General features: G+C 33.6%; 2 protein-coding genes across 5 annotated transcripts; both read right to left on the reverse strand.

The window, feature by feature from the left end:
* Positions 1–5,782: 5,782 nt before the first annotated feature.
* LOC107913027 (uncharacterized) lies at positions 5,783–10,214 on the reverse strand. Of its 3 annotated transcripts, XM_041106482.1 has the most exons (8): positions 9,842–10,214; positions 8,923–9,670; positions 7,964–8,829; positions 7,801–7,855; positions 7,528–7,676; positions 7,064–7,150; positions 6,225–6,353; positions 5,783–6,115 (listed from the first exon to the last, which is right to left on the reverse strand). In XM_041106482.1, exons 1-8 carry the CDS (start codon positions 9,920–9,922, stop codon positions 5,978–5,980), a joined length of 2,253 nt encoding a protein of 750 aa, XP_040962416.1. In that variant the 5' UTR covers positions 9,923–10,214; the 3' UTR covers positions 5,783–5,977. The 3 variants fall into 3 exon arrangements, 2 of the variants coding, with proteins under 2 accessions (XP_040962416.1, XP_040962415.1); XM_041106481.1 differs by having other exon boundaries at positions 7,964–9,670; XR_001688395.2 differs by having other exon boundaries at positions 6,035–6,115; positions 6,225–6,391; positions 7,964–9,670.
* Positions 10,215–12,358: 2,144 nt separating this feature from the next.
* Positions 12,359–17,281, reverse strand: LOC107913028 (protein SHORT INTERNODES). Of its 2 annotated transcripts, none has more exons than XM_016841460.2 (4): positions 15,956–17,281; positions 15,073–15,459; positions 14,435–14,640; positions 12,359–12,984 (listed from the first exon to the last, which is right to left on the reverse strand). In XM_016841460.2, the coding sequence occupies exons 1-3, from the start codon at positions 16,560–16,562 to the stop codon at positions 14,459–14,461; spliced, it is 1,176 nt and encodes a 391-aa protein (XP_016696949.2). In that variant the 5' UTR covers positions 16,563–17,281; the 3' UTR covers positions 12,359–12,984; positions 14,435–14,458. The 2 variants fall into 2 exon arrangements, with proteins under 2 accessions (XP_016696949.2, XP_016696950.2); XM_016841461.2 differs by having other exon boundaries at positions 12,359–14,640; positions 15,956–16,728; positions 16,909–17,242.
* Between the last annotated feature and the right edge of the window lie 10,585 nt (positions 17,282–27,866).

The raw sequence follows: 27,866 nt of genomic DNA on the forward strand, positions 1-27,866 counted from the left end.
CTTGCAATGATAAAGGATTCAACAGAATTCCCTCAAGGCACCCGCGAAGAACAACAGAAGAACAAAGTAAGAACGAACATTGAAAGATGAACGAAAGCCACAGAAAAGCAAGAACACTTGAGAGAAAAGTTTGAGTGAATACTCTCAAAATTCTTATTGATAACTTAATGAATTACAATAAGCAAAGAGGTCTATATTTATAGTTGAGCCTCAAAGTACATCAAAGGCTACAATTAGAAGTTGTATACAATTAGAACTCTAAGATTACATAATCATATCTTCTTGGATCACTTCCCATTTTTACCAGGCTCTTGGGATGGGCTTTTAATCTCTCCAGGCAACGGGCCAGTTTGGTTGGGCCAAATGACCTCCTTCAAATACGATGGATCGTACAAGTTTGTCATGGTTGCGGGCGCCCATGCACAACCCATGACACTTGATGCTTGTTGCTTAGGATCTATTCGAAATGAATTATTTGCTCTTCTATGTTGTACTTTTAGATTCAGTAGTAGAGGTATCGATAGTTGGCTTTGAAAATCGATACCTCTGTGAATTCAAACGTACAGGAAATAAAATAGGGATTTGGTATTGATACCTTATCTCGAGGATCAATACTCGGGACTAAAGTATCAATAACTTATAGCAAGTATTGATAATTTTTATAATTAGAATTTTTTGGCTGGAAAACAGTAAGCTACTTTGGTATCGTTTTTCCAAGTGGTATCGGTACCACTCAAAGAAAATATCGATACCCTAAATGTCAGTTTCGATACCTACAAGCAATTTTATGAAAGTTTGCTAAATATCCCTTATGCATTATCCTAACTGTATGTAAGACCGATTAATGAATGATTTGCATGTAACAATTTTAATTAACTAATTGGATGACTTAAAACTTATACGGGTTAACAAAAGAAAATCGGTTTGCTTAGATCTAGTTTCTTAAATTGATGTACATGAGACAAAATGGTGGTATGGCATCCCGTATTTGGGCTTGGCGACCAGGTCGGGTATAGGGTATTACATTAACTTATATCAAGATTTAACAAATAACACTCAAATTTTTAGGTCCTTACATTTACATCTAGTACTCACCACAAAGGCTTTCCTATCCAGAGTTGTGCCACAAAGGCTTATCTTTCTAGAGTTTTTCCACAAAGGTTGTCCTTTAACAAGTTCACCACAGAGGCTTTCTTTCTCTTGGTGATTTAGGCGATAAGGATTTGCCTAGATTCACATTTAGTGAGGTTTCCCCTCATCGTCTTGGGACACACAGAGAACCACATTAGGTAATAACCTTTTTTAATTTTTCCATATGATTCCATAACCCATCAGTTATGATCTTACATGATATGGTCTTCTTTCCATATGATTTCATAACCCACCAGTTACGGTCTTACACAATATGGTATTCTTTCCATATGATGTCATAACTCACCAGTTACGGTCTTACACGATATGGTCTTCAATGCCATGGCCATAGACTTATCCTTTCAGAGATTCGTGTTTTTAGTCTTGATAGACCCCTTTGACAACTCTGGAGACAGACATAGGCTCATCATGCATCGACTCAACTTACAATAACTTGCTCATGATAGACGTATTCATGCTTTCAGACTTATATGCGCACCATAATCATTCAGTCTCATGCCTCGTACTTAGACCATCAAACTTCATACATTTCATACATACATGATCATAAACCTTTCATATCGTATCAGAGTTATTGCATCATGCTTTGCTAGTTTCATTTTTCACTATTTGGTCACTTAGCATAGAAGTTCCTAGAACATACATACTACATGCAAGATTCAGCTTAGGGACTCACATGATAATCTCAAAGGCAATTTAAACTTCAGATCTAGCCTCTCCTTGTAAAATCAATAGTTTAAGCTCCAGATCCATCATTTAGCCAGATGTTACAACCTCCTCTGCCTTGATAAGCAGAGACACTTTGTTAGAACCCACTTGGGTAACCTTTATCATCACTTTAAACCCAAATGTATCACTAAGGCCTATTTCTCCAAGCATACTTACAAATCTATATTCCCTTGTCAAGCAGCGTCATGAAACGTACCTTGATGGGAGGGAAAATTGCTAACAAAAATTGAGGTTTCAAACTCATCTTAGAGAGATATTTCCATTTGCTTTTAGCCCTAGTTCTTAAGAAGGAATATAACTCACTTTTAGCTTAACCTGAGTGTCCTTTTAACTGAACTCAAGTTCTTATGGGAACTTGGTAAATGTCACATCAATGTTGAGTTGTCTTATCCAAAATCTGTCACTTCTAAGAAACTCATCTAATTACTCCTTTAACCTTTAACCCTTCTAGATCATGCTTGATAAATTCTGAACCAGCTTACCTCGCAAATTAACTGGTATAGGACCACATTAGTTACAGGGTATACTATGCCACTAGCGTGGACTCATATCCTAAAAATAATTTTGCATAGCCATAAGCCTTATTTCACTACTCATAGTTATCTGACATGGAATCCCTATTCACTTATTTCCTTTCACAATCCGCCCACTCTATACGTAGAAAAGTGTATCTGGGCAAGTACTACTCCGCCAATATATTTATACTTTCATACCATTATTCCTTGCTTTATCTTACCATTTTCTTTTTATGATTTACCCTCTTTTTTCCATCTCTAATACCTGGTTCTCATTTCTTCATTTTGTCCCTTTATGAGTTTTCCCTAACTATTCCTATTATAGACGGCCTTATAGACAGAATATATTTGTTTTGCCACATACTCTTCCTATGGAGTTTTCTTTTAGAATCTGCCAAGCTAGGGCGTACAGGCGTATTCGAATTTCTTATGCTTAACCAAATCCTTATGTCTTACTCGCCCAATTCTTACTCTTTTTGCATCGCTTCCAATAACAACATTCGATCATTGGGACTTCGTCAGGTGAGATGTTACAACTATCCAGTGGGTACTATTCTTGGCATATTCCTTCACATACTCCAACGATTACCAGAATACCTGTTAGATTATACGTTCGAATCAGCCCATACAAATCGACTTAATGGAAGAATCTAACAGTTTAATTCTCATAATAGAAATTCCATACATAATTCAATAGTTCTCAAATATGAAAGACTTTTACACCACCAACATACTAGATGTCCCAAGTTCTCTATCATTGCAAATCACTAAGGCAGATTCAACAACTAGGTAATTTTTCAAGTATTCTATTGAAAAATGCCTCACAATCATACTCGGATCTCATACAAGGCAGACTAGCATCTCTCCACTTGATCATTAAAGAATTCTCTCTACGAATTTCTGAGGTAATACGCCACAAAGGCTTCTAGAAAAAGTTAGCCTCAAAGGCTTTCTAGAGGATTTGTCACCAAGGCTTTTCAAAGAGTTTCGTGTTTACCGTCCCGGTGAACCATCTCAATGGATGCCATGGGTCTTTTCTCACATGGTCTTATACCTTCACACCCTCTTGGCGTATTATCATATGATGTCATGACCATGGACTTTTCTCATGTTTATTTTGTGATTTTCCAATTCGATTAGCATTATAGTTGTCCTATTGGAGGCTATACAATAAATCTCTTTCTCACCTTTTTATATAACTCGAAATTGTCATGAACTGAACCCATATATCAAGGAAGTATAAAACAAGAACCATACACACACCAATAGCAACATCATATAGTACACAACGTCGTCCCATGTTGAACATTATTTACCTCACTTACATATTTGTATATATCTCTTAGAGACATGCATTTGCATGATTACCATGCAGGAGTCAGGTTTAGAGACTCACCAGAGACCTACCTTTACCTCAGTCCAAAATTTCTGCTTTGATAGTCCTTCTCGATCCAGCAGCAGCAACTACTTAAACAATCATAAGATTTCTATTAGAATCCTCATTACAGAAATTTTACTAATATTTCATCTATAAGTGACCCCTATGTAGGGCCTTCTTGTAACCCTCTTCCCTTCTATAATCATAATGTACAAAGTTGTAGGACTTTCCAGAAGGCTGAATCATCTATCTTAGTTCGACTTTGTTGAAAAGGATGTTGAGGTTAGAAAAAGAACCTAAACATTAAGTCAATAGCCCCCAAAACAATTCGAAATGTACACTTCCTATAAAGGTAGGTGAAAGAAAATTCGGCGAAGATTATCCTCACTGTTGACTAGTCACAATGAGGTCAAATCAATCTAATTTACTCCTGTTAAGAAATAGCCAACCATGCTACTTATGAGGATGTATTTAGTTGGCTTGTTTTAGTGTACAAGTAATCTCTTGTTTATTTTGTTACTTTGTTCTTTGCTCTAATCTCTAATCATTGCCTTCTACTGTTGTAAAATCTCAACAACTCCCAACTAACCCGATATGGGATTCAATTTGAACAATACTCATACAAATCGGGCATACTATGTCTTGGCAAAGACTATCGCTTGGCGTGGTCTTACAGACAATTAAGTTTCCTACAGTTTGCTCATACATCTGATAGTCTTTTAGTGTTCAGACAAACCCTGGGGCGTACCCCCTTCATAGGCACGCACTTTCTTGGGCATAATTTTTCTTCTCTTGAAAACATCTTGCGATCAATTCCTTAGGTATCGCCAACATGCGAATGCTTTAACGTTAGTATGCGCCAACATTCTAACTTGACAACCAACCAACCGAATGGCTGATTAAGCTGTCATGGTGCACCCAAAACAGAATTAACATACATTATCTCACCCTTACTTGGATTCGTAAATCCTAGGGTGTGACAAATTTATTTAAAGAAAGAATTTTAGATGAAATATCTTGGAAAAACAATTTTTTTGTTTTGGCCTGCAAATCGAGCATTTAAAATATGGAATTTATGTCCATCAGTCAACTTATACAAAAAATATCAATTTCGTCCTTGCGAGAATGATGAAAAGTTTCTTGATCCTGAAGTATCATATCTAAGTGTCATAAGGGCATTGATGTATCTTACAAATAAAATAAGACCTTATATAGCTTTCACTGTAAACTTGTTAGCAAAATTTAGTTATTCTCCAACACGTAGACATTGGAATGAAATTAAACATGTATTCGGATACCTTAGATGGACCATTGATATAGGATTATTTTAATGATTCAAAATCCCTATTGGTCGACTATGCTGATGTTTGATATTTATCGGATCCACATGAAGGTCGATCTCAATTGAGATATTTATTTACATGTGGAGGCACTATCATATCATGGCGTTCAATAAAGCAGACATTAACTGTCGCATCTTCAAATCATATAGAAATAATTGCAATGCATGAGGCAAGCCGAGAATGTGTTTGGCTTAGGTTATTGACCTAACATATCCGGAAGATATGTAATTTGCCTTGACAAGAAAAGAAGTCAGCTATCTTATGCGAAGATAATACATGTATAGTTCAATTAAAGGGTGGTTACATCAAACGCATTGCCAACCACAATGTTAGTAAGACTAGTATACAAAATTGAATGTGTCGACTCAAAAATGTAATGTGATGTTGCCACTAGGGGAAGTCCAAAACACCAGAATATGTAAATTCTTATCTCATTTCTTTTAGGTAGAAAGATTCTCATCTCATTAGGCATGCCCAACACGATTTGTCACATTATTGCTGTTAGCGAATTTTTTTATCTTAGTTGCTTTCCTTGGACACCATCTTAATTTTGGGTCCCATTAGCATCGTCATTACTCTTATAATTGTTTGTAAACCCACTCTCCGACACGGATGATGGATGCATAGTGCTTGTTTCGTTTTATCTTTCTGCCCCTGTTTTATAATTGAGATATGAACTGCTACTTTTATATATTTAAGTCAAGAAGTGTCTATACATACGGGCCGTTGTATGAAAACAGTACAACATCATATGTTATCTGCTCTGCTCCTATCATTAAGGTGTAAAGCCCTAAAGACTAACTGAATTATACAAATTGAATTTGCAGAAACAAAAGGTAGGGTGTTTCTAGATCCTCTACTTATTCATGCAATACCTTCTTTGGCTCTTCCGGGAAGTCGAATGCAGTTTTCTTTTCTTGTTTCTTCGGGGTGATTTTTGCCAGATGTCGCTTCACAGAATTCTGGTTTATTTCAAAGACAAAAGCCATGTCCCTAATCTGCAAGAAAAAGGAAAATGTCAATTAGTGAGAGAGCGTATAACATTACACGATCTCTAGAATTCGACAGTGTAAAAAAGATGGATGAGTGAACATATAGCAAGCCTACCTCAATCAAACTGCTTGAAACAAGACCCATCAGCTGTCCGGTAGAAACTTCCTTCCCATTTAAGAATATCGAACTCTTGCCCAGATTCTTCAAAGAGAAGGAACCATCTCCCTCCATTTTTATAATTGCCTAGCAGAAATGAGGAGAGTAATTATTCCCATGTACATCTGCAAGCAGTATAGGAGCAAAGGAATCTAAAAAGGATATCTGACAAGCTAAGCAGGTACAATCAATAACATACAGTTCAATTTCACAAGTGCATATAGCGCAAACGTAGGAATATAAGACGAACAAGCTCAGAAAGCTAATAACAGTGTCTAAAACCAGTATTTCTAAACTGATTAATGAAACTTCCTAAAAGTATGGTTCTTTATATCTTAATTAAGGATTTAATTCACATAGAAGGGCAGGGGCACCACTAAATACCATCCATTCTTAAATAAAAAGAGTGCCAGTATTCCACTTCAGTAGTAATAGTAAATTGCTAATGAGTTTATTGCTCTCATTCCTCCCTCTCTCCAAGTATTCCGGTCAGCAAAGTGATAGACCTCATCAACACATAGAACCTACCTTGAAATGATAACCGCATCGATGGCATAAGGCAACTGATGCTAATATATTCATGGATAATTTATAAGAGGCGAAGTATCTACAACTAACAATTCAACATCTAAATTAAGAGACGACAAAGCCTTTGGCAAGGTGGTCAGATACCTCCCCCATATGGGGCAGGGATATGCAGACTCAAGGTTCAAGTCCCCCCCATCCTCCTCTATACACTGTCCACAAGTCACAAAAAAAATGCAAGTAACCATGTCAAGGAAATCAAAATATCACACCTGTCGTCTAGATATTTTGTTAGCCCGCCCTTCTCTTCCTAAGTCAATATCAACATCAACATCCATGGTTGCCCTGCCAAGTACAACCTGCAAAGCATGGAGAACTTGCACTAGTAACATGTTCATCTTTTGTGTCACAAGTCAAGAAATCAGTTGCCCAACCAGGCAATTTGAAATTGGTACATACAAAAGCTCACATCTAATTTTAATACAATGCAAACTTTCTGCACCTTCATGCATTGAAATATAGAAAGAAGAACACACGCATAACCACCACTTATCTAACCAAAAAGCTTGAATAACAAAAACAAGGGGAAAAACAACGAGTTTGTAAAAGGAATTGAGGAAACAAAAGTCCATTAAGTACCTTTCCTGACCACATCAAGAAATTCTCCAATAATGGATGGGAGCAGGTTGATTGTTAGCGTAATGCAATATAAAACAAGCATGGATAAATTGAGTACCTCAGTTTCTTTAATGTAATGTTTCATATGACGGCCATATAAAACAGCAAGTGCCCCTCGAGATGTAGTAGCTCTTTGCATAGCGGACCGAGCACACTGTTCCAACCTAATGAGTGTCTTCCTTGTATGCTCATCTTGATATCTTGAGACTAGAAATTTCAAGAACACAAATCAACATGTGCAAACACTCAAAAAGTCAACAGTCCATGGATTCCACACTGCTTGTGGTTCAACCAGGACTAAACCATTGGTAGTGCAAATTGAACTTCATACCTTCGCTCCTAATGAAAGAATCAGATTCATCTGGACATAAATCCATCTCAAGTATCTGAAGTGAACATCAAATAATTGTTCTTTAAACACCCAGATATAATAAATACCACTGACAACAAAAAATAAAAAATTCCTCATAATGAACACAATTCCCAAGATTTACCATGGCTTCAAGATCAGAAAAGCTAGGAACATCATCTTCACTTCCGTATTCTATCTGATCAAATGTTGTCTTGTTTGCTTCAGCTTCCAAAACACTATCTACAATGGAACTTGCTTCTGCATAAGTAGAAATATCTTTGGTATTGCATTCATCTGATGGCTCTTCCTTTGTTGCACCATTTGCAGCAGAATTGGGAAATGCGTGGGAGGTTTTGAACCTATATGGGTCAACCAGCGAATTCTGAGCCTGTCTGGAAATCACATGACATTGACCATCATGGAACTCAGATTTGGCAGCTTGACTAGATTCCGACAACAAGTCCAGTCCTACCATCTTGGGAGCAGTAAAACATTGAGCAAGATTATCTTCTGTCTGCATCAAGCTTAGTTCTTCTTTACTATCATTTTGATTTGCAAAGGATGAGGCCTGGTCACTGCCCACTTTATGACACTCTTGTGGAGCAAAAGCTTTAGCTAAGAGAACATCATCGTTGCATGGGATTTCAGGATCCTCACTGTTCAACATGCAGCAACCTTCATCATTAAGTTCGGGAGAATGAGGATTTGACACCGATGCAGATGAAGGCACATTGATTTCCGGATGCCCAGAATACAACTGTTCAGTGTGCCCAGAATGTGACTGTTGGTCTGGAACTTCATCCAACTTTGAAGAATAAGTTGCAGCTTCTAAAGTACCAGGACACATATCTGAAACTAATGTCTCATGTTCTTTAGTCTTTGATGTATCATCTTCATGAACATCATTAGGAGAATTTAGCAAAAGTGAATTCACACTCTCATAGCAAGATTTATCAATAGCATCACCATCAAAGTTTAATAAAGCATCTGTTTCAGCTAAATCACCACCTGAGATAACAACTGAATTATTAATTTCATAGCCATCTTTTAACATCATATCTGAAGGAACAATATCATTTCCAGATGCACACATTTTCTTACCATCGACATCTTCAGGATGCACAATTTCACCTTCTACGTCCTGGCCTTTATCTAGAGGGCCATCATTTACTGGCATTACAGCTGCTGGAACATCTTCCATTGTTTTCCACAGCGGCATATCTGGTTGTGGCGATGAACATCCCACTGAGAAAGGCTTGATTTCCTCAACACCAGATGGATGCCCAAATTTAACTGAAGCCTCAAAAATGACATGAGGAGACCCGCTAGACACATTATTCTGTTCAAGGTTCTCAACTTTTTCACTAAAGCAATCCTCCTTCAAAGTTACTTTCAGGTCATTGTCTTGTGATCGTTTATCTACACAACCTATCCCTAAATCACAGAATCCAAATTGGTTTTGAACACAATCTTCTCGAGGTTCTACGAGCTCATCATAGCCACCTCTATTTTGCATGCAATCATTGCCATTTGGTGATCCAAGAAAACTAACACCACTCGAGTTCGTCACATGGTAATTACAGGCCCTCTTCCTCATAGCATAATACGATCTTCTAACGCTTTCGAATTTTCTTTTAGCACTTCCATTTTCAACAGAGTTATCACATTTACTTGATTTAGAATATAAATTAGAAGCAGATAATTCAACCTCAATCATACGAGCCGCCGCTTGATCGGAAATAACAGGATCATAAAGCAAAGCACGCCATCGATCTTGTAATTCTTTAACAGTAAACTTCCGTGAAAATCGAACCGCACCTTTTGCTAGTGCTTCCAATGAAGCACCGGACTGTAATTACCAAAATTTAAATTAATCATCAATTTCCACTAACCTTAGGGGTTTTATCTTGTCTCGTTTTAGACTTTTAGGTCAAGGAATGCAAAAGATTCGTTTAGAGAGTGTAAAATAGGAAATTACATTATGAGGAAAATTAGTAAGAGGAAGAAGAAAAGAGGTTACCTCAATGGCGTTCTTTAATAAGAGATCGTCTTCAGGGATCCAAGAGGAAGAAGAAGAAACTGAAGCAGGCAGAGCTGACATGGAATTTGATTTTTTTTTTTTGCTATTTATATATATAACGAAATGCAGTGGTTGGATTTACAAAAATGAATAATGAAAATAGAAATTTTCAAAAAAAAAGGAAAATAATAAAGATTTAACGGTTAACGGTTCATTTTTTTGTTTGGATTGTTGAATTTAGGGATCCGCCATGGAAATGAGGTTTGATTTTTTGTGTGTGTTTGGAGAGGGAGGTCTCTAAAGCTCCTTTCAGTAGTCTTTCGTCAGTCTCAGAAACGGACGGATCAGAAACGAAAACTTTCGAAGACGCGACGTCCCTGGGGGAACGCTCTCACGCGCTTGTGAAATTACTATCATACCAATGTTGCTTTTAAGCCCATCTCCAGATTTAAAAACCCAATCTGGATCTTGAACAAAAAAGGTTCCAAGTCCAGGCCCGGCCAGGTTTAAAACATTATACTCTTCATTGTATTAAAATACTCCAGTGGTACCTCTCTTAAATATAATATAATTCCATTTAAACCCTAAACCCTAAAATTAATAATTCAGTATAACATCTTAACACACCAAAATAATAATAACTTTAGGCTACCCAAATATTGACTACTCAACACAAAATTTTTTATTTCGTCCCTAAATACCTGTGTTCCTTCCGAAAGAATTTGTAAATGAGAGGTCACTATATAAATTCATGGTGGATGTATATGGTCCTTAAATCCAGAACTATCAACAAAAGATTTGTATTTACTGCACTCCACAACAATAAACCACATTAAAACCTTTGAAAATATAATTAGTTATACTTGAAACAAATTGCATTCTGTTCCCAGGTTTCTAGTGCGACGCAAGTGTGCATGTACTGCAAGATTTGTTTAGTTTTAAAACAGCATTTCCAAGCATTAACTTTTTAAAAAACAATTGGTTAGCATTTAAAGAATCAGGCCCCTCGGCCCTCTCTAACTGATTTCTTGGTGAATGACTTGGATGTGACATGGTATGAACATTGGATCTTTTGCTTTATGATTGAATCATTATATTATATTAACTTGAAATGGAATATTTTCTTTTTGATCAGAGGGGTTTTAAGATGGAGGCATATATCCAATAAGCTTAGTTGTAGATGGACCCGAAGAAATTTTAGACCCATTTTTTTGAGTTTAGATATGTTGGAAGATGAAGGAGCAAAGACAGAAGCATGGGGTGGAGATAAAAGGTGTTTAGACTTTTGGTCCAGAGAAGAAGCAACATAATGCTATTTAAAATGTCTGTCGTTTCAAAGACCCGGATGCAGATTTAGGTGGCACTCTTTTTTAAGCTTTAAAGTTGTCTTAAGAGACAAAAAAAATAAATAAATTGGGGACCCTAAACCACAACTGTTCCTATAAATCCACTTTGTTGCAGTAATTAAGTTTCAGAAAGGTCCTAAAAGACCTGAAACTTAATCCTTTCATTGCAGACATAAGATCCACCATGAATTCTTTCACAGGCTCAACAGCGTTTAGCTGAGATACTAACAGGAACTCAGCAAAAGCCTGTTTTGGGACCACATTAATTTATGCCCACAACTCCAAATTAAACTTAATATTATTGCTGCAGATGCCCACTGGTCAGTGGCCACAACGTACGCAGCAGATATCGACATATCCCCCGCACGCACCCTCACCATCTCTTAATGCCAGAATAGAATCCCAGTAGCCTTAAATGAGTTTTTTAGCCCTTCTCTGGGTTTTGCATTTCAACCAAAAATCCTTTTTATTTGCGTAATCATTGATTTCGTTTTCTTTCAGATAACTCCAAACTGCAAACTGCCAAAGCTTTTTCACTCATCTTTACTCCTTTTGCTTTATTATTTTATCCATACCAGGAGATTGGGGTAGGATAATAATTAAGATTTATAATAGAAAATGAAAGTGGGGGTTCCCGGTGGCAATTGCAGTACATAGTCCGATGGATAAAATATGAGCATAAATAAATAAAACTGGGGAGAATTTAGTGATTTCCCCTTCGCATTTTATTCATTTTCCAGTGATAGTTAAAAATTCCGGGGAACAAAATGAAAGTTGATGGAGAATCCACCTGAGTTTCATGCAAAAGTGGCAGTCATCACATGACAAAACCGACAAAAGTGAAGGTTTTTAGGAGCATTGAGCAATGGGGAAACAGTCTCAAATGCTCGACAACTCAACAGCTAAAATAGCATTATAATTTTACATCCCATCACCCAAACTGCCATCCGTGTTAAAAAGAATAAAAACATACCTCAGTCAGGCAATGGGAAAAAGAGATGATTTTCAGAAACTAAATTTTGTTCAAGGCTTCAATTCTTTTAAATGTCTTTTCGGGGGGAAAAAAGATGTGATGGAACACTGTGTTTGCTTACAGTGGACACTAGGGGGAAAAACATACCCATTCGAATTAACACACAAAGATGAGATCAGATGGATGATATAACCATTATTGAATGATCGAAAATCTTAGTTTATCAGTCTTTCAGTACCCAACATGTCGAGTAAACTTTACTATATTAGGGAAAACCGTACCAAGAATATTCTTAAGTTTCCTGGGTGCAATTCAAGGAATGTTGGCTGGACAGATGAAACTAATTGCAGGAAAACAAACAGGTAAAAAAAAAACCCTTCATGGCAAGATCACCGCATAGACCCAAGGATGGAATGAAGCATGAACTGAACCTGATGATATAAAAACAAAAGGAAGATCCCAGTTTTCCATGTGGTTGTTCCGGTTGAAACCCAAAAACATGCCCAGAATAGCCACTTCAACCCTAAACAAGAACCTTTTTGTATTCTCCAAAAGAAAAAAAAAACAACTCGATTTCAATAGGTCCATTAGCGTTTATCTTTTGTTCTTAAAACCAGACACAGATACGACATATGATCGAACTCTTTCTTGATAATAATAATAATTAATAATGTTGTAACCCTCTTGTTCTGTCGTCATATACAGCCTATTAAATTTCAACCCCTTCATGTCCCAAACATACTAAACAAATGACTCCAGTGGATCACTCAAAAAGCTAATTATTGGGTTTGCATGCTCCCAGCAAATTCCTGTTAACCATTACTCTGCAAGTAGCTTGAACATTCATGTCTAAACAAACAAAGTGCATATATTGATTTTTTTTTTAAATATTACAGTATAAGATTGATGTTATCAATAATACTCTTAATGTCACAATGCAAAGAAGTCATGGAAATGAAACTGCTCAGAAAACAAGAAAACAAAACACTTGCTATATATATTGAATTACATGCATGTTTCAAGCTCCTTTCAATTTTTATTTCTAAAAAAATTACTTTAATCCATTTTAATACACTGCCAGATAGATCCATTTATAGATGGTTTGTTTCTGAAAAAAATTTAAGTTCAGTTATTTTATCAATGTCAAGTGAAGCTAAATTTCCATGAGCAGAAGGCAGGTTTTTGACATCCATATTTAATTAAATGACATGAAGATTACTTGCAAATGAAACTGACTATGCTTAATTTACTGGTCAGTTAGATTGTTTGATATTCATAGATCAATTGAGATCCCTTTTACATATAGTGAACAAGATGTTTCATGCATTTAACCATATTTGGTATTATAAGAAAACAATAAACCATTGCTTTTTAGTATTTTCTATGTCCAGTTTATCTTCAAGATAACTGTCTCTTCCAACAATATTGTCTCTTTAAAACTTATGTTTTTTTGGAATGCAATGTGACTTACACCAACACCTATTGATTAACTTGTGTTTTTAAGCAAAATTAAGTTAAAAACTATTATTTTCTGAGATCCCTATACTAAGCAACAAAGACCCGACTAAATCCCAAATGGAGCCAGGTCAAACCACATTTTGAGGGCAAACTCTCCCAATGTTGCACAAAACTCGAATTTAAAGGGCATAAAACTCTTCCCCAGGAAACTCAAAAACATGTTAGCTATGGCCTTGTAGTTTAATCCAAATTAAGCTAGAATGTGATAAAGTGGTTTCCTGACAGACCACGAGTAATTAGCCATGAAACAAAGAGACATAGTACACAGCAGCTGGCATTGAGTGCTTGAAGTAATTGAAACATGTTATATAACCGTGTCTTAAAAGCATTTAATGACAAAAAAGAAACCCTACCTTGTAATTAAATTTTTTGTCATCGGGAGGTGAGAACAAGAAAACAGTGTCGAGCCGAAGGAAAGAAAAGGTCCATTAAGGGAAAAGCTTCGCAATCTTTTAGTTTAGTTCATTCATTGGCAATTTTCCCGACTTTTCAAATAATGCAGACATGAATATGAAACAGTAATTGTATGCAACCATGCATCTTATTTGGTCGTTACAGACAATGTTGCAGAAAAAAACATTGAAAAAACGAACAGATGATAAGATATATTTCCCACTTTATCAAGAAGTTAAGTCACATCTATGTTATGCATACGTCTATTCTAATGAATGAAATGATAAATGATGATGGTGATGATAATTATCACAAGAATATCTATACATAGAGAGAGAAAGAGAGAAGGATTTTATGTTTCACCTTTTGAACTTGAATGGAAGCTAGCTAAGCTTTCATGGATGGCTGGACCGCCCATACCGTGATAAGGAAAAAAAGATGCTGTCTTTGTAGTTTGTCCAACCAAAGAAGAAACCAATATTCGTCCCACATTGAAACTGGTAAGCATACGGGAAAACAGCAACAGGGAAAAGCAGCTTCCCCAAGTTGAAAAAAACCAGCCAGAAAATCTAAAAAATTTTCCATATTATTTCAACCCCACAATCTCACTAAAATATTAAAAATATTTCTCTAACTTACAAACACTCACTCGACACGCCACATGCTGTGCACATTTTCGTACAAAAACAGCTTTAGATTTAGAAGCAGCAAATATAGTTGCAGTAGTAGAAGCAGCAGAAGAAGAAGAATTTATATTGATGATTTGGAACTAAAAAGCATTCAAATTTTTTCACAACAAAAATACCAAACATCTCTCTCTCTTTCTCTCTTTTCTTAAACCTTTTTCTTAACAACTACCTAGTTCATCAATGGTGGGTGTCAAATGTTGTAGTACTTCATTATGATCGAGGGCAAGAAAGTAGACAACGAAGAAGAAGAGACCTAGAAAAAAAGACTATGGACGTGTTTTTAAGATCTTGGGTTCGGGAAAAACTGCGTACCAGCCATGAAAGTGTTGAGTGGAGCTGCATAAAGAGAGGAAGGATCTAAAAATGCGACGGTTGATGAAGACGCAGCGGCTGTAACGCTGCTGCAACTGGCGTTGCCTGCGCCGGTACCCGCGTTGGAAGCGGCGGCGGTGGGACCAGCAGTAATAAGATCAAGTTGTTGGATTCCATCGCCGGAAGAACTCTCACCAACTGCTGCAGCCATGTTGTAGCCGCTTTCGGGGCCTTGATTGTAAAGAATTCCCTTGAAAACATGCCCTCCGATGTTCACAGCCGTCTGATAAGCATACTGATCGTCACCATCTTCAATGCCACTCACTCTCACGCACCGGAACATCGCTTCAGAGTTCACTTCTGCCGGAAAATCCCCCACTTCTAACCCTAAAAAGAAAAGAAAACAGCAATAGCAAGGATGTAGGTGCAAAACAAAATGGGGTTATATTAATTTTGCTGTTTTCAATGATTTATAAGTGAAAATCGAGAGAAATGCAACCAAGCACAATGGGGTTAACACAAAACCATAAACACGGGGGTATGCAGAGAGAAAAGGAGAGAGATGACGCGTAGAAAGAGGGAGGAAAAAGAAAGGTTTCTTCCCTGTCAAAACATTCGTCACGATTACAAAAAAAAAAACAGTATGTAAAAAAGGAAATGATGGAGAGAAAGCTGCTGGAGAGTTAACTATGGAGGTTGATTTCATTGCACGCAATTGATGTATGTATGCTTCCTTTAACTTTTATCATTCCCTTTTTTCCTTTCCCCTCTTAAGTTCTTACAAAAAATAGTCAATCTTCGAGACTGTGTGTGAGTGTCACTGAGAGCTGGCATAAAGTGTATTAGTTAAAGAAAGAACACACCCCAAGAAACAAAACTATACCTGACGCATTTGTGGGTAAACGAGTGAAGGCAAGAGGAGAAGATGTTGGATTCTCTCGCTGTCTTTTGGGATTCTCTCCACGAAGCTGTTGTTGCTGCTGCTGTAAAGAAGCAAGTTGTTGTTGTCTTTCACGGCGCTTGGAAGCAGGAACCCAAGTACTTTTAACATGGGTTTGGCAGTCGAATCCTCGGCTTTTACAACAGGTTCTACACCTCATGTGAAGGCAATCCTTCTTAGCTTGATTACCACAATCTTGGCAACTTACGCCTCCACCTCCACCACCCATCATCATAAAAGCCGATCTCGAGGAGGAATCATCAGCGATGTTGATCGAGCTCCTGCTAGGCCCAACTCCTAATCCAGCTGCTGACGAATAAAGATCTTGTAGCTGTTGGCCTTGCTGGTTGTTGTTGTTGTTGCTGCCGATGCTTTGGTCCTGGCGTTGGAAAGCTTCTTGCTGTTGCCACAATTCGAAACCCTTGAAAGAAGCATCCTCATTTTTGTACCAAAACCAGCTCTCGGGTTGGATATCGGTCGGCGGTGGATTGTTTCGTTGGTCTTCTTGGCTGTTGCTCCCTCTTCCTCCTAGTGAAAAAAACCCCGCCATTGTTCCTCCTCTAAACCTCTCCCAGACCTCAATTGTGACCGACAATCCATATCAGAAGCTTCCCCACCTCTCCCTTTTGATTTTCAGAACCCGATTGTTTTTTGTTTCCAACAGCCGCTATTGCCAATTCTTCTCCTTTTGCACGTGTCTAAGCACACGCTGCTATCTAACAAAACAAGAAGTGAAAGTGAGCAGTTGTTGTTGTTGTTGCTAATCAGTACATAGTAATTTATTCGTTGTTTTTTTTGGCTGGTGTCGGTGCGCCCCTAATTGCAAGAAAAGAAAGGAAACAAGAAAAAAAAAAGAACCAAGGGGTTGTGGTGTAGGAAAAGCGCAGCGTTTATACTCGAATCAAAGCTTTGCTTGCCTCCCCTTTCACTTTCCTCAAGGATTTTTCGTTGTGCTGCGGCAGCTGGCCTGGCTTTTGAACTTAACTTTGTTTTTCTTGTCGTTGCAAAGACATTTAAGACACGATACAAGAATTTACAGCACTCTTTTCTGCCAACGCCGCCATGCCCCTTTCTCTCTCTACTGTAAACTGTTATTAACCCAATTTAAGTCTCTTCCCATAACCCCATCTCTCTCTGTTTCTCTGATTTCTTGCAGGGTCTTTTCTTTTCTTTTCTTTTCTCGTGTGTTTCTTAATGAACAAACAAAAAACTCGAAACGAAAAAAATTAAACTATAAATAAACAGTTTAGTTTCTGTCCTTTTCTTTAAGAACCTGTGTCTCTTCGTTGGCTATGGCCCTTAAAGGGTAACGGATCAACCGCTGCCTGCCCACCTTCTCATTCCCATCTAAGGGTCAATGATTTTCCACGTGTCGTCCCACCAGCCTTTTCCAAGTTATGCCCGCTAGGGCTTGGATTTTGCTTCAATTACCCAAATGGTTGCTTGCTTAAAAAAGCCTTAAACCTGGATTTTTAGATCCTCTTAATTGTTATTCTCTCAGCTTTTGTAGCTGTAAAGCATTTGCTCATCCACTGTTTTTGGAACATCTGTCGGGGATAAGGGTCTTTCTGTAAATGATGAAGAATTTGAGGGTGTGAAAGAGAATTTTCAAAAATATGGGGAAATGTTTTATACTGACATTAAAATATTGAAAAGCAAATTTATTTGGATTTGATTTAGTAATGTGTTATTAAGATTTTATTCCTAGTAAATAAATTTGGGATTAGTTTATTAAGATGGAAAGTTTTGGGCAATGTGATATAGAAATATATTAATCATGTTAGTGAGCGAGGTATCAATGGTGGTGTTAGAGCAACTTTGCATGTCTACCCTTTACCTTTTCTTTCAATTTTTCTTTTATGATACTATAATATGAATGGTTAATCAACAAAAGTTTTTTTTTTGTAATTAAGTCATTTTGGGACCGTTATTTTTCTTAAATGACGTGCATTTTTCTATTTGCTATGCAGGCAAGAGAGGTGGGGTTGACTAAATAGTCATGCAAATAATATAAAAAAATAGAACTAAAATGTTTCACGTTTTTATTTTTTTAATCAAAAGAGATAATAATAAATAAATACATAAATTCTTTTTAAACAAGGTCTTCTTGCAATTCTGTGACCCTTTTTATTTTAGTAACTTAATTATTAAATCTCTAACAATAGTTAATTTGTACACACCATATCTTGTTTACACCTTCATTTTGGTCACCTAACTTTTAAGTTGCTTTCATTTTAATCACCTAAAAAATATCTTTTTTTAAAAATATTGTTCGGGTAAAAAATATTAAGGATTAAATTGAAAAAGCAATAGAAACTCAAATAGTGCTTTAAAAATTGTCAGATTATACTTGTTTACGCCTTGCCGGAAGTTCTAATTTTCTTTTTCTTTTTCAACATTGAATTTTAAAATTCAAAACATCAAAATCAATTAAATAAGTTATTAAATTTTTTTATACCTTGATAGTATCAATTGAATTATTACTATAATATTGAAATTAAGTAATTTAATTAATTTACTAATTGCACATGAAACCCATATTTTTTTAGATTATATGATATCAAGTCTTTCAAACTAAGCTAAAAGCAAAGAAAAATCCTTACAATTAGTTATAATCAATTAAATATATCTTCCATGCCAAACAAAACCCAAAATTTTTTCATCACTTCTTTACTCAAACAAAGAACAAGCAATTAATTTAATTGATTGCAATTTTTTATTTTTTATTTTTTACTTTTAGATTAGTATGAGTTATCGAGTTAACTTCATTAAGAATAATATGAAAACATAAAATAAATTTTCAAAATTTAGAAGGAGATTAATTTAATTAATTGCAATATTACAATAACAAATTGGTTAACATTATCATGGCATAACAAATTTTCAACAAATTATTTAATTAATTTTTATGTTTTGAAATTTAAAATTTGACCATTTTTTAATGCATTACTTTAGTGTTTACCACTTTTTTACTTTAATTCTTAATTTGTTTACCCAATCAATACTTTAGAAAATGATTTTTTTTTACTAAAATGAAATCAACTTAAAAGTTAACTACCATTAGGGATTTAAGGATTGGGTGACTAAAATGAAAGCACCCTAAAAGATGAGTGATGAAATTGTAAGAATTTCATTTTTAGTGACCAAAATAAAAGTGTCTTAAAAGTTGTATGAATTAACTAGGTAGTTTACCCTTTTAAATATTATACTTATACTTGATGTGACTTTTATTAATAGGGCCGCTATTATTATTAATTAGAAATCCACGTCATTGAATGGTATCCGTGTCATTGGCTGACGTGGGAAATTTTACTTGACTTTAAAAATTGATAGAAATTAGGAGGCATGACCTTTTCTCTTACTCGTTTTTAGTACGGAACCAACACAAGAATAAAAAATTGGAAAGAGAAAGAAAGTTGAATCCAAAGCCATTTAATTATAGATAAGATTAGATTATATAAATATAAAAAAAAAAACACAACACAACAATGAATTAAAAGAAAAGGCTCGGTTGTTTAGTCTAAATCAATGCTTTATTAATGGTTAATGAAGAGTTTGATAACAACTAACAAATACTAACTCTCTATTAAATAAATTTTATAAAAGGATATATTTTAATTTTATATTCAGTATTTTCAATTAAGATTAATAAAAATCTAATTAGTTATAAAAATATTTTATTTGAAGGTAAAATATTCTATTTTTTATTAAATCAAATTATAAATTGCATTGTATTCTAATATAATAATATGTTAAATATAATGTAATTTTCAATTAATATTTGTATGTTTTTTTAATTTTTTGGGTAAACTACATTAGAAGTCACTCAGCTATTAGTTTTTTTTATCTAACTATGAAAAGTTACAAAATGGTTATTCAGCTATTAGTAAATTTCTTTTTTGGTCACTCAACTTTTCAATTTTGTCTTTTTGGTCATTAGTTGGCTAATGGTAGAAGCTTTTAAAATTGGCATAATAGCACCTTTAACCCTCAACATTTATGCATTGTGTCAATTTAGTATTGATTCTAAAAACTCTAACCTCAACATTTACAAATAGTGTAATTTAGGGGGTTTTTTTTTGCAGTTTTGCTTTTCATTGTGTCCCTTTCACCTAAAAAGTTAAAAAACCAATTTATCAACTAAATTTGATTGGAAATATACAAAGAATAGAACATCCAAAATTCTAAGATAATAATTTTCATAATTTCTCTTTCTTTTTTAAAGTTAACCCTCAATGTAACAAAAAAAATAATATTGCAAAAAAAAGACTAAATTACACAATGTGTAAATATTGAGGGTTAATTTTTTTAGAATCAATACTAAATTGACATAATCTATGAATGTTGAGGGTTAAAATTGTTATTATATCAATTTTAAAACCTGACACTGTTAGCCAGCTTGACCAAAAAAGACAAAATTGAATAGTTAGATAATTATTTTATAACTTTTTTATAATTGGGTGACCATAAAAGGAATTTACTAATAGTCAATGAACATTTTGCAACTTTTCATAGTTATGTGACTAAAAAATAATTTTATTAATAATTAAGTGACTACCAATATAGTTTACCCTAATTTCTCTTATAGAAGTTATGAATAGTGTCAAATTTTCAATTGCAAACAATATTTTTGAATAATTATAACTAAAAAAAATTTGACACTAATTATAACTAAAATTAATCATTATAAAGAACGATCTCACTAATAACTAAAATAGATCCAAACCTTTACCAAAATAAATCTATACAATATTCATACATGACGAGACATATAATATAATCTGAAAACTCACACATGATTTACATGTAGTGAATTTCAAACTTGAGATCTTAAAGTTCTCAAAACCTTAACCTTACTATTAAACTAAGGCTTCATAATTTAAAAAAAAAAAAAAAACAAAGCTTCAACATTTCAAATAGAAAAATTAAAATAAGACAAGGTATGGTTGGCTATAAGTTTATTTTTAAAAGAAACGATATCAATGATAATATTTTGTTTTTACTTCTCTTTTACATTTTTTTTTGTTTCTTTTTAAATATTTTTTTATGTAAATACATGTTAAATATTTAAAAATTAATTTTAATTTAATTATATACATTAGCATTGAGTCAAATCATTTTTACTTTATCTTTTAATTCAATATTTTAATTATTTTTTTATTAAACACTTCTAAATAATGATAACTAAAATAATTTATGTAATAATTTAATAAATTTATCTCAATGTTAATATATAATTGAAATAAATATAAATTTAAAATACTTCATTTTAATTGAAGTCAAATATATTTTTTTATGAAACAAGTCATATATATTTATTTTATAGTACTTTAAAATGTGAATAATTTTTTTTATTTTGTAACTAAAAATAAAAAAAATAACAGAATATACATAGATAAATGATAAAAATGGTTTAAGTGTCTTTTTTATTTTGAATTTGCTTGATAAATACCTTTAAGGGGTTATGTGATTTTCTTCAAACCTGAAAATGTTAAATGGATATTCTTCAAACTATAGGAGAGAGTGAAAGAAAGGTGGGTGTTATAACTATCAATATATATTTTTGAACAATATCATTATAAGTTCTAATCATATATGCTCTTTTTGACACAATGCCTAAAACTACTCATAACCCTTCCCCAGCCCATAAATAGGAGGATAATGCGCTTTAGCGCACTCGAATCCACGTCCTCTTGCATTGGCAACAACGCCCATGTCAATTGAGCTAAAATTCAATCAACAAGTATCAATATTAAATATGAACGAGATTAAAAGATGTTGCTATAAAAGCTAAGAGTTTTTCTTTTTCTTTTTTGCATAACTCAAATAGTTGAATTCCATGTTTGTTGTAAATCACCCAAAAAAATTATCTCATCTGTCACAGAAAGAAAGAGTTCAAAAGTGGGTGAGAAATCATTCAATCATCAAGCTGGCATCACTTACCCCTCGTCATTCCCTCATTCTTCTTCATCTTATAATTGCTTTTGTTGTTGGCCTTCCTGCTTCCTCCATTTTTTTTTGTCTTTTGGTTATTGAATTCTACCTTACATCTCCTTGTTATGGCTTATGTTAGCCAGATGAGTGAGGATGGATCATTTGCTCGCCCTATGTGTCTACTATGATGGCTTGGAGCTCTCCTCCTTTTAAACTAGGTTCTTATGGTATTTTGTATGTTTGTTTTAGGATGCTTTATGGTGTCTTCTGATTGTCAAGCCCCTTTTATTACCACCCTCCATCATGTTTAAGGTTGTTGGGCTAGATTGGGAAGTAATGACCCTCTTTTATCTAGATATAACTAGGAAAAGTCGAACTTACTCAGAAAGTGCAGGCGTTGCTAAAACTAATTCATGATGGTCGGGCATTATGATCATATCATTGATGCCTCTACCTTTGAGCTCAATTCCACCCTCAATCATGTACATCGCTTCTATCCTAACTTTTGACTTTGATGTAACGACCCAAATTTCAATGGTATTAGAAAACACAATTTTGAAACTCCATTTTTGTAAGTCGAGATCATAAATATAAAATAGGAATATTTAAAAAGTTAATATGAGAATATAATAAAGATTGGTTAAGTGATTTAGCCGAAAAGATAGTTAATTAAAACTCAGGGACTAAATTGTAAGAGTCCAATCACTATTGAGTTTTAATTAAGAAAAGGCTTGAGGACAAAAATAACAATTATTCAAAGGATTAAAATGGTAAATAAACCAAACCATAGCATGAAATAATGGATCTTGATGATGTTTCCACTTAGCTTTAATTAATAATAAGATTAGTATATTAAAGCTTAATTAAGTTAATTAATCTAGATTAACTAAAGCCTAATTAAAGTATAAATAGGTAAGATAGTGGAAAATTTCATCATCTTATTCACTCTTCCACTGTCCACCATGGATGAAAAGAGATGAAAGCTTCAAAAAAATTTCTTTCACTTTCAACCAATATTTAGTTAATGAAAGCAAGTCCTTTTCTTTTAATTTTTATAGATTTATGATCATGGGAGCTTGATTTAGCTAGCTCATGTATCAATTTGTTCAATTCTTAAGCTTTTAGCAAGTTACTATTATAGAGAAATTGATGAATTAGGCTTGAATTTGGTAGTTATTAAGCTTAGATCATGATAAGGACTAAATTGTAACGTTAAATAAGCTTGTTTTTTAACTTTGTAATATTATGGACTAAATTGAATAAATAGAAAACTTTTCATGAAATTAGTCATGAATAGAAAGTATAGAGTCTTTAAATGAAAAAACGTGAAATCAAAATTTTATCCGAAGCTAGGTATCGAAAAATATGCATATCCCGAATATAGGGGCTAAAATGAATAAAATAAAAATATAAGTGTATTCAAAGAGAGGATTAATTAGGGTATTGTATCTCATGGAATCATTGTTATTGAGCCATTGAATAGCTATTATATGTTGAATTATGATATTGATTTGGTATGTATATGTACATTTGCATAAAGCAAGAATTGGATAGAAGTGGAGCTTGTAAAAGAAAGGCTAAAGTTGTGGAATAAGCCTTGATAGATCTACATATGAGGTTAGAAAACATAAATGAATAAGGATGAATTGTGATAAGTTGAACAATGTTATGTATATATTGAATTGTGATTATAAGAATGGAAAAAAAAATATTTACATGTATCATTGATTTCATGTGTGATCGTACTTAACTTTGATCGATAAATTATGGAAATTGAAATGTAATGGTCACTACTTATATGTATACATATATGAATGGTTGGTGCACATGTAAACTTAGTAAAAAAGCTAAGATACAATTGGTATGCCAATAGGGTCATGCGCGCACTTATGTACAGGTTTGTTGATAATATGGAGAATACAATATGCCATTTGAGATCCAACATTTGTTGTGGATCTTCAAGTATTCATTGTCTCTTCGGATACCTTGGTGTGGTGGAGGGACGTATTTGTATATGCATTTGATGCATACGAACTTGTCACTTCGATTCTTTGGTGTGATCTAGTTTATGCTCATATGAGCTATCTTCGTGTGGTTTAGTTAACCCGCGTTTCTAAGTCCATTCTTAATAAGGTTGCACTGGGCAAAATGTTAAAATTAAATCTTGAAATTGGGAAATGAAAATGAATCGGATTTGATAAGTTATAAAGGTATATGGTTATAATTGTATTGGCATAAACTAGTATTCTAGTAAAATGTATGTGAGATTGTGATGACCTTATGTGAATTGGTACAAATTGATGATATTTTGGTTATGTGTATAATGTTTAATACTTATGAGTATTTATGTTTCCTATGCTCAGTATGTTGTAACATGATATGCCTTGTTTTAGTTAGATATTACCTAGTTCTTTTGGTAGTTAACATGCTCACCTATGATCAAGGTAAGTGTTGCAAATTCCATTTGAATTTACTAAGTATTAAATACTTACCTATCTTTGTTTTACGTGCTATTAAGAGAGAACTCTCATGGTTTGGAAAGGATTAGAGCTAATCATGACATTCATATATATGCCCATGTTTGTTAAATCATGTGACAACTATTTATTTTGTCGATCGATTCCCGAATTATCGTACAAATATGTCAAAATCATTGAACCCCAACTGAATATACTAATCATTTGAAGAGACTTCAATAAAGGAAGATATATGGTGTGGACCTTGACAACATCCTCATACCATCCAAAACATTCAAGCTCTAACATATTGATCCATCTCCTCCACAACTACATACAGTGCAAAAGGCCAATTTGACAAGCCTTTCCAACTATGTGCATTTCACTAGATTCTCATCTAATTTGTTTTTGTCCTTATCCTTAGATGGCAAGACATTCAACAATCGATGGCACTCTAGTCTATTTACGTTACTATCTCTAATTATTTCATCCCCGTCAATTGGAAGGTTGATCATTAAAATGACATCCTTCTAGCGTTTAGTCACTTTTCTATATGAAAAATGAAATGTATGAGTTTTCGACTTTTTTTTTTATCTTTTCAACAACGTAACAAGCAACTTTGATATCATATTAAACTTTATCATCTTAGAAACCACATATAAACTAGTAATCTTCAAGCATTTTATAGACATCCATCGATCTCCGAGAGTTATAGATTATGTCGAGCACAAACAATTCAACATTTTTTCTATTCAAAATATCACCAAAGAAGAATATTTAGTTTTGTAAAATCTTAAAAATATTTTCGCAAATATAACAATTTAAAAAAAAATGACATGAGATTTTTCTCATATTGATGGCATGGTTTACTATGCGTTCTTCTTGAAATCTTAATGTGGTGATTTTTCTTAGAAAGGTGCATCTTAGAGTTAGAGAAATTTTAGGTGGAAAGAAAAGAGAAATGAGCTAGAGTATTTATAGAGGTAGAAGTTGACTCCCATGGTTGTCGACTTCTTCACATTAAATAGATTGATTAGGCAAATGGGAAAACAAGTTCCCTAGTTAAACTTCATAACCTTGAACTCGACAACTATTGTACTAGAGGTATTGTTGAGTACTGCCTTTGCATACATCCATCCTAACATAAGAGGCACGAGCTTTTGTGGTGATTTGGCAAACCACTAAACTCTATACTCGTAGGTGTTAAGATAGCTTTAAAAAGGTATTCCGATGAATAATTTTTGCAAAAATGTATTGTAATAAATTATAAAAACTATCACAATAATCAAATAAAAAACCCAGAACTTTGTACCTTTTCTTTATAGCCAACATAAGTGAGTGAATTACAAAAAAATGATGATTTTAAACCATAATTACCGGATTAGGCCGGTTTTTGTGATATTTATATAATTAGGCCGATTTTGGAGAGAGAAAGGGAAAACGTGATAAACTGGGCGTGTTTTCAGTGGATATGGCAGAAAAATGCTTCCAATTAGATGTGTTTTTAGCTTTGGTATGATGGTTAAATGTTAGTGCTTTTATCCTCGAGTCTTAGGTTCAATTCTTCTCCTACCCACATTTTGTACTTTTTTTATTTCATGTTGCTTCAAACTTTTTAAATTTTTAATTAATTTTTTGAACATATTAGTTTTTTGGTTAGATGGTTGCAATTATATCCTTGAGTCTCAAGTTTAATTCTTCTCCTACTCACATTTGTATTTTTTTTATTTCATGTTGCTTCAAACTTTTTTAATTTTTAATTAATTTTTTAACATATTAGTTCTTTGGTTAGATAGTTGCAATTACATCCTTGAGTCTTGAGTTTAATTCCTCTCCTACTCACATTTGCATTTTGTTTTATTTCATGTTGCTTCAAGCTTTTCTTTTATTTTTAATTAATTTTTTTAACATATTAGCTTGTTTCCTTGAATGGTTAGATAATTGCGAATATATTCTTGAGTCCGAGGTTCCATTATTTTTATCAGCATATTAATGTTTTTTTTTATTTCATATTGTTTCAAGCTTTTTTATTTTTAATTAATGTTTTGATGATATTTTTAATTACTTTTATTTTTAATTAATATTTTTTTATTTTTAATTAATTTTTTTATTTTTAACTCTTAACCAAATAAAGAAAAATAACATGCTTATAAAAATAATTAAAAATAAAAAATACATTAATTAAAAAATTAAAAATATCATCAAAACATTAATTAAAAATAAACTATTTTTTAAAGGTAAATTTTTTTTAAAAAATTTTTAACCAAACCAATTCAAATAGGTGGAATTTGATTTGATTCAGTTACTTCTGATATTTGGTTTAGTTTTGATTTAGTTTTTTAAAAATCAAAATATTGGAAGATAAAAGTATCATGGAGGCTAATTTACTAGGAGTTATATTGCCTTTTGCCCTTTCTACTAAAAAAATGAGCAAATTAACCTTAATACATTAGATCAAATGGTAAATTGATTCATTCTAGTAAAAAAATAATCCATTTGTACTCTTAAAAACTGATCTAATTGAAAAATGACCAGACAGTGACATGTGGTATGCCATGTATGCCTCATGCTGGTATATAGTGACCAATTTTTAATAGCAAAAATAGATAAAAAATTTTAATAGAATGTTTGATTTGCTCTTTAATTTAATATACAGTGACTAATTTACCCATTTTTTAATAGAGAGGGCAAAATGCAATATGATTCCTAGTATAAGGACATCAATGGTATTTTTACCGAAGATAAATGCATTTTCCCCCAAAACTGATATGATCCATATCATTATCACCTGCATTAAGGTATTTCATTAAGTTGGTGTCACCTATTAGACCTATCTATGGGCAGGGTCACTTGAAAAGTGAGAGGATTTGGGTAAAAATATAGGCCCGAAAAATGGGCTTGGGCAAAAAATAAGGCTCGTTTAGAAAACGGGACGAGCCTCGGGTAAGGCTTTTTTGGCTGGAGGCTAGCTCAGCCCGAATATGCAAAAAAAATTATTGTTCTTTTTACTGTTTTATTGCTGTTTTTTTACCGTTTTGTTGTTATTTTCTTGTTTTTTCACTATTCTGCTACCATTTCACTATTATGTTGCTACTATTTTGTTGTTATTGTTTAGACATTGTATAATTCTTGTTTTATTATTAATTTTGTTACTATTTTAGAGTCATTTGCTTGTTAAGTTGCACCTATATTAGTGTTATTTAAGTATACATATTTTTAAATGTATTTTTAATTTGTTGGGAAATATTTATTTTAATATTTTTAGTATTTTTTATGTATTATATATATTTTAAAAATTATATTAAAAAATAATAAAAAATTTAATACGACCGAGTCGGGCTGGGCCCAAGTTTTAGCATTTTTATTTGGGCTGGACTTGGACAAAGTTTTAGTCTCATTTTCTAGGCCAAACCTAGCAAACGGGCCTAAAATTTTAGTTGGGCCCAGCTCGGCCCATAGACACC

Source organism: Gossypium hirsutum, chromosome D11 (genome assembly GCF_007990345.1).
Source record: "Gossypium hirsutum isolate 1008001.06 chromosome D11, Gossypium_hirsutum_v2.1, whole genome shotgun sequence".
Taxonomy (NCBI): Eukaryota; Viridiplantae; Streptophyta; class Magnoliopsida; order Malvales; family Malvaceae; genus Gossypium; species Gossypium hirsutum.

Coding starts and splice junctions, on each gene's coding strand:
- LOC107913027 (XM_041106481.1), bottom strand. CDS start 9,922: ATGTCAGCTCTGCCTGCTTCAGTTTCTTCTTCTTCCTCTTGGATCCCT. Junction 7,856..7,963: donor TTTCTGATCTTGAAGCCATG/GTAAATCTTGGG, acceptor TGTTCACTTCAG/ATACTTGAGATGGATTTATG. Junction 6,354..7,063: donor ACAAAATATCTAGACGACAG/GTGTGATATTTT, acceptor CATTTCTGCTAG/GCAATTATAAAAATGGAGGG.
- LOC107913028 (XM_016841460.2), bottom strand. CDS start 16,562: ATGGCGGGGTTTTTTTCACTAGGAGGAAGAGGGAGCAACAGCCAAGAA. Junction 15,460..15,955: donor TTTACCCACAAATGCGTCAG/GTATAGTTTTGT, acceptor TTTTCTTTTTAG/GGTTAGAAGTGGGGGATTTT. Junction 14,641..15,072: donor ACTCAACACTTTCATGGCTG/GTACGCAGTTTT, acceptor AAAATTTTTTAG/ATTTTCTGGCTGGTTTTTTT.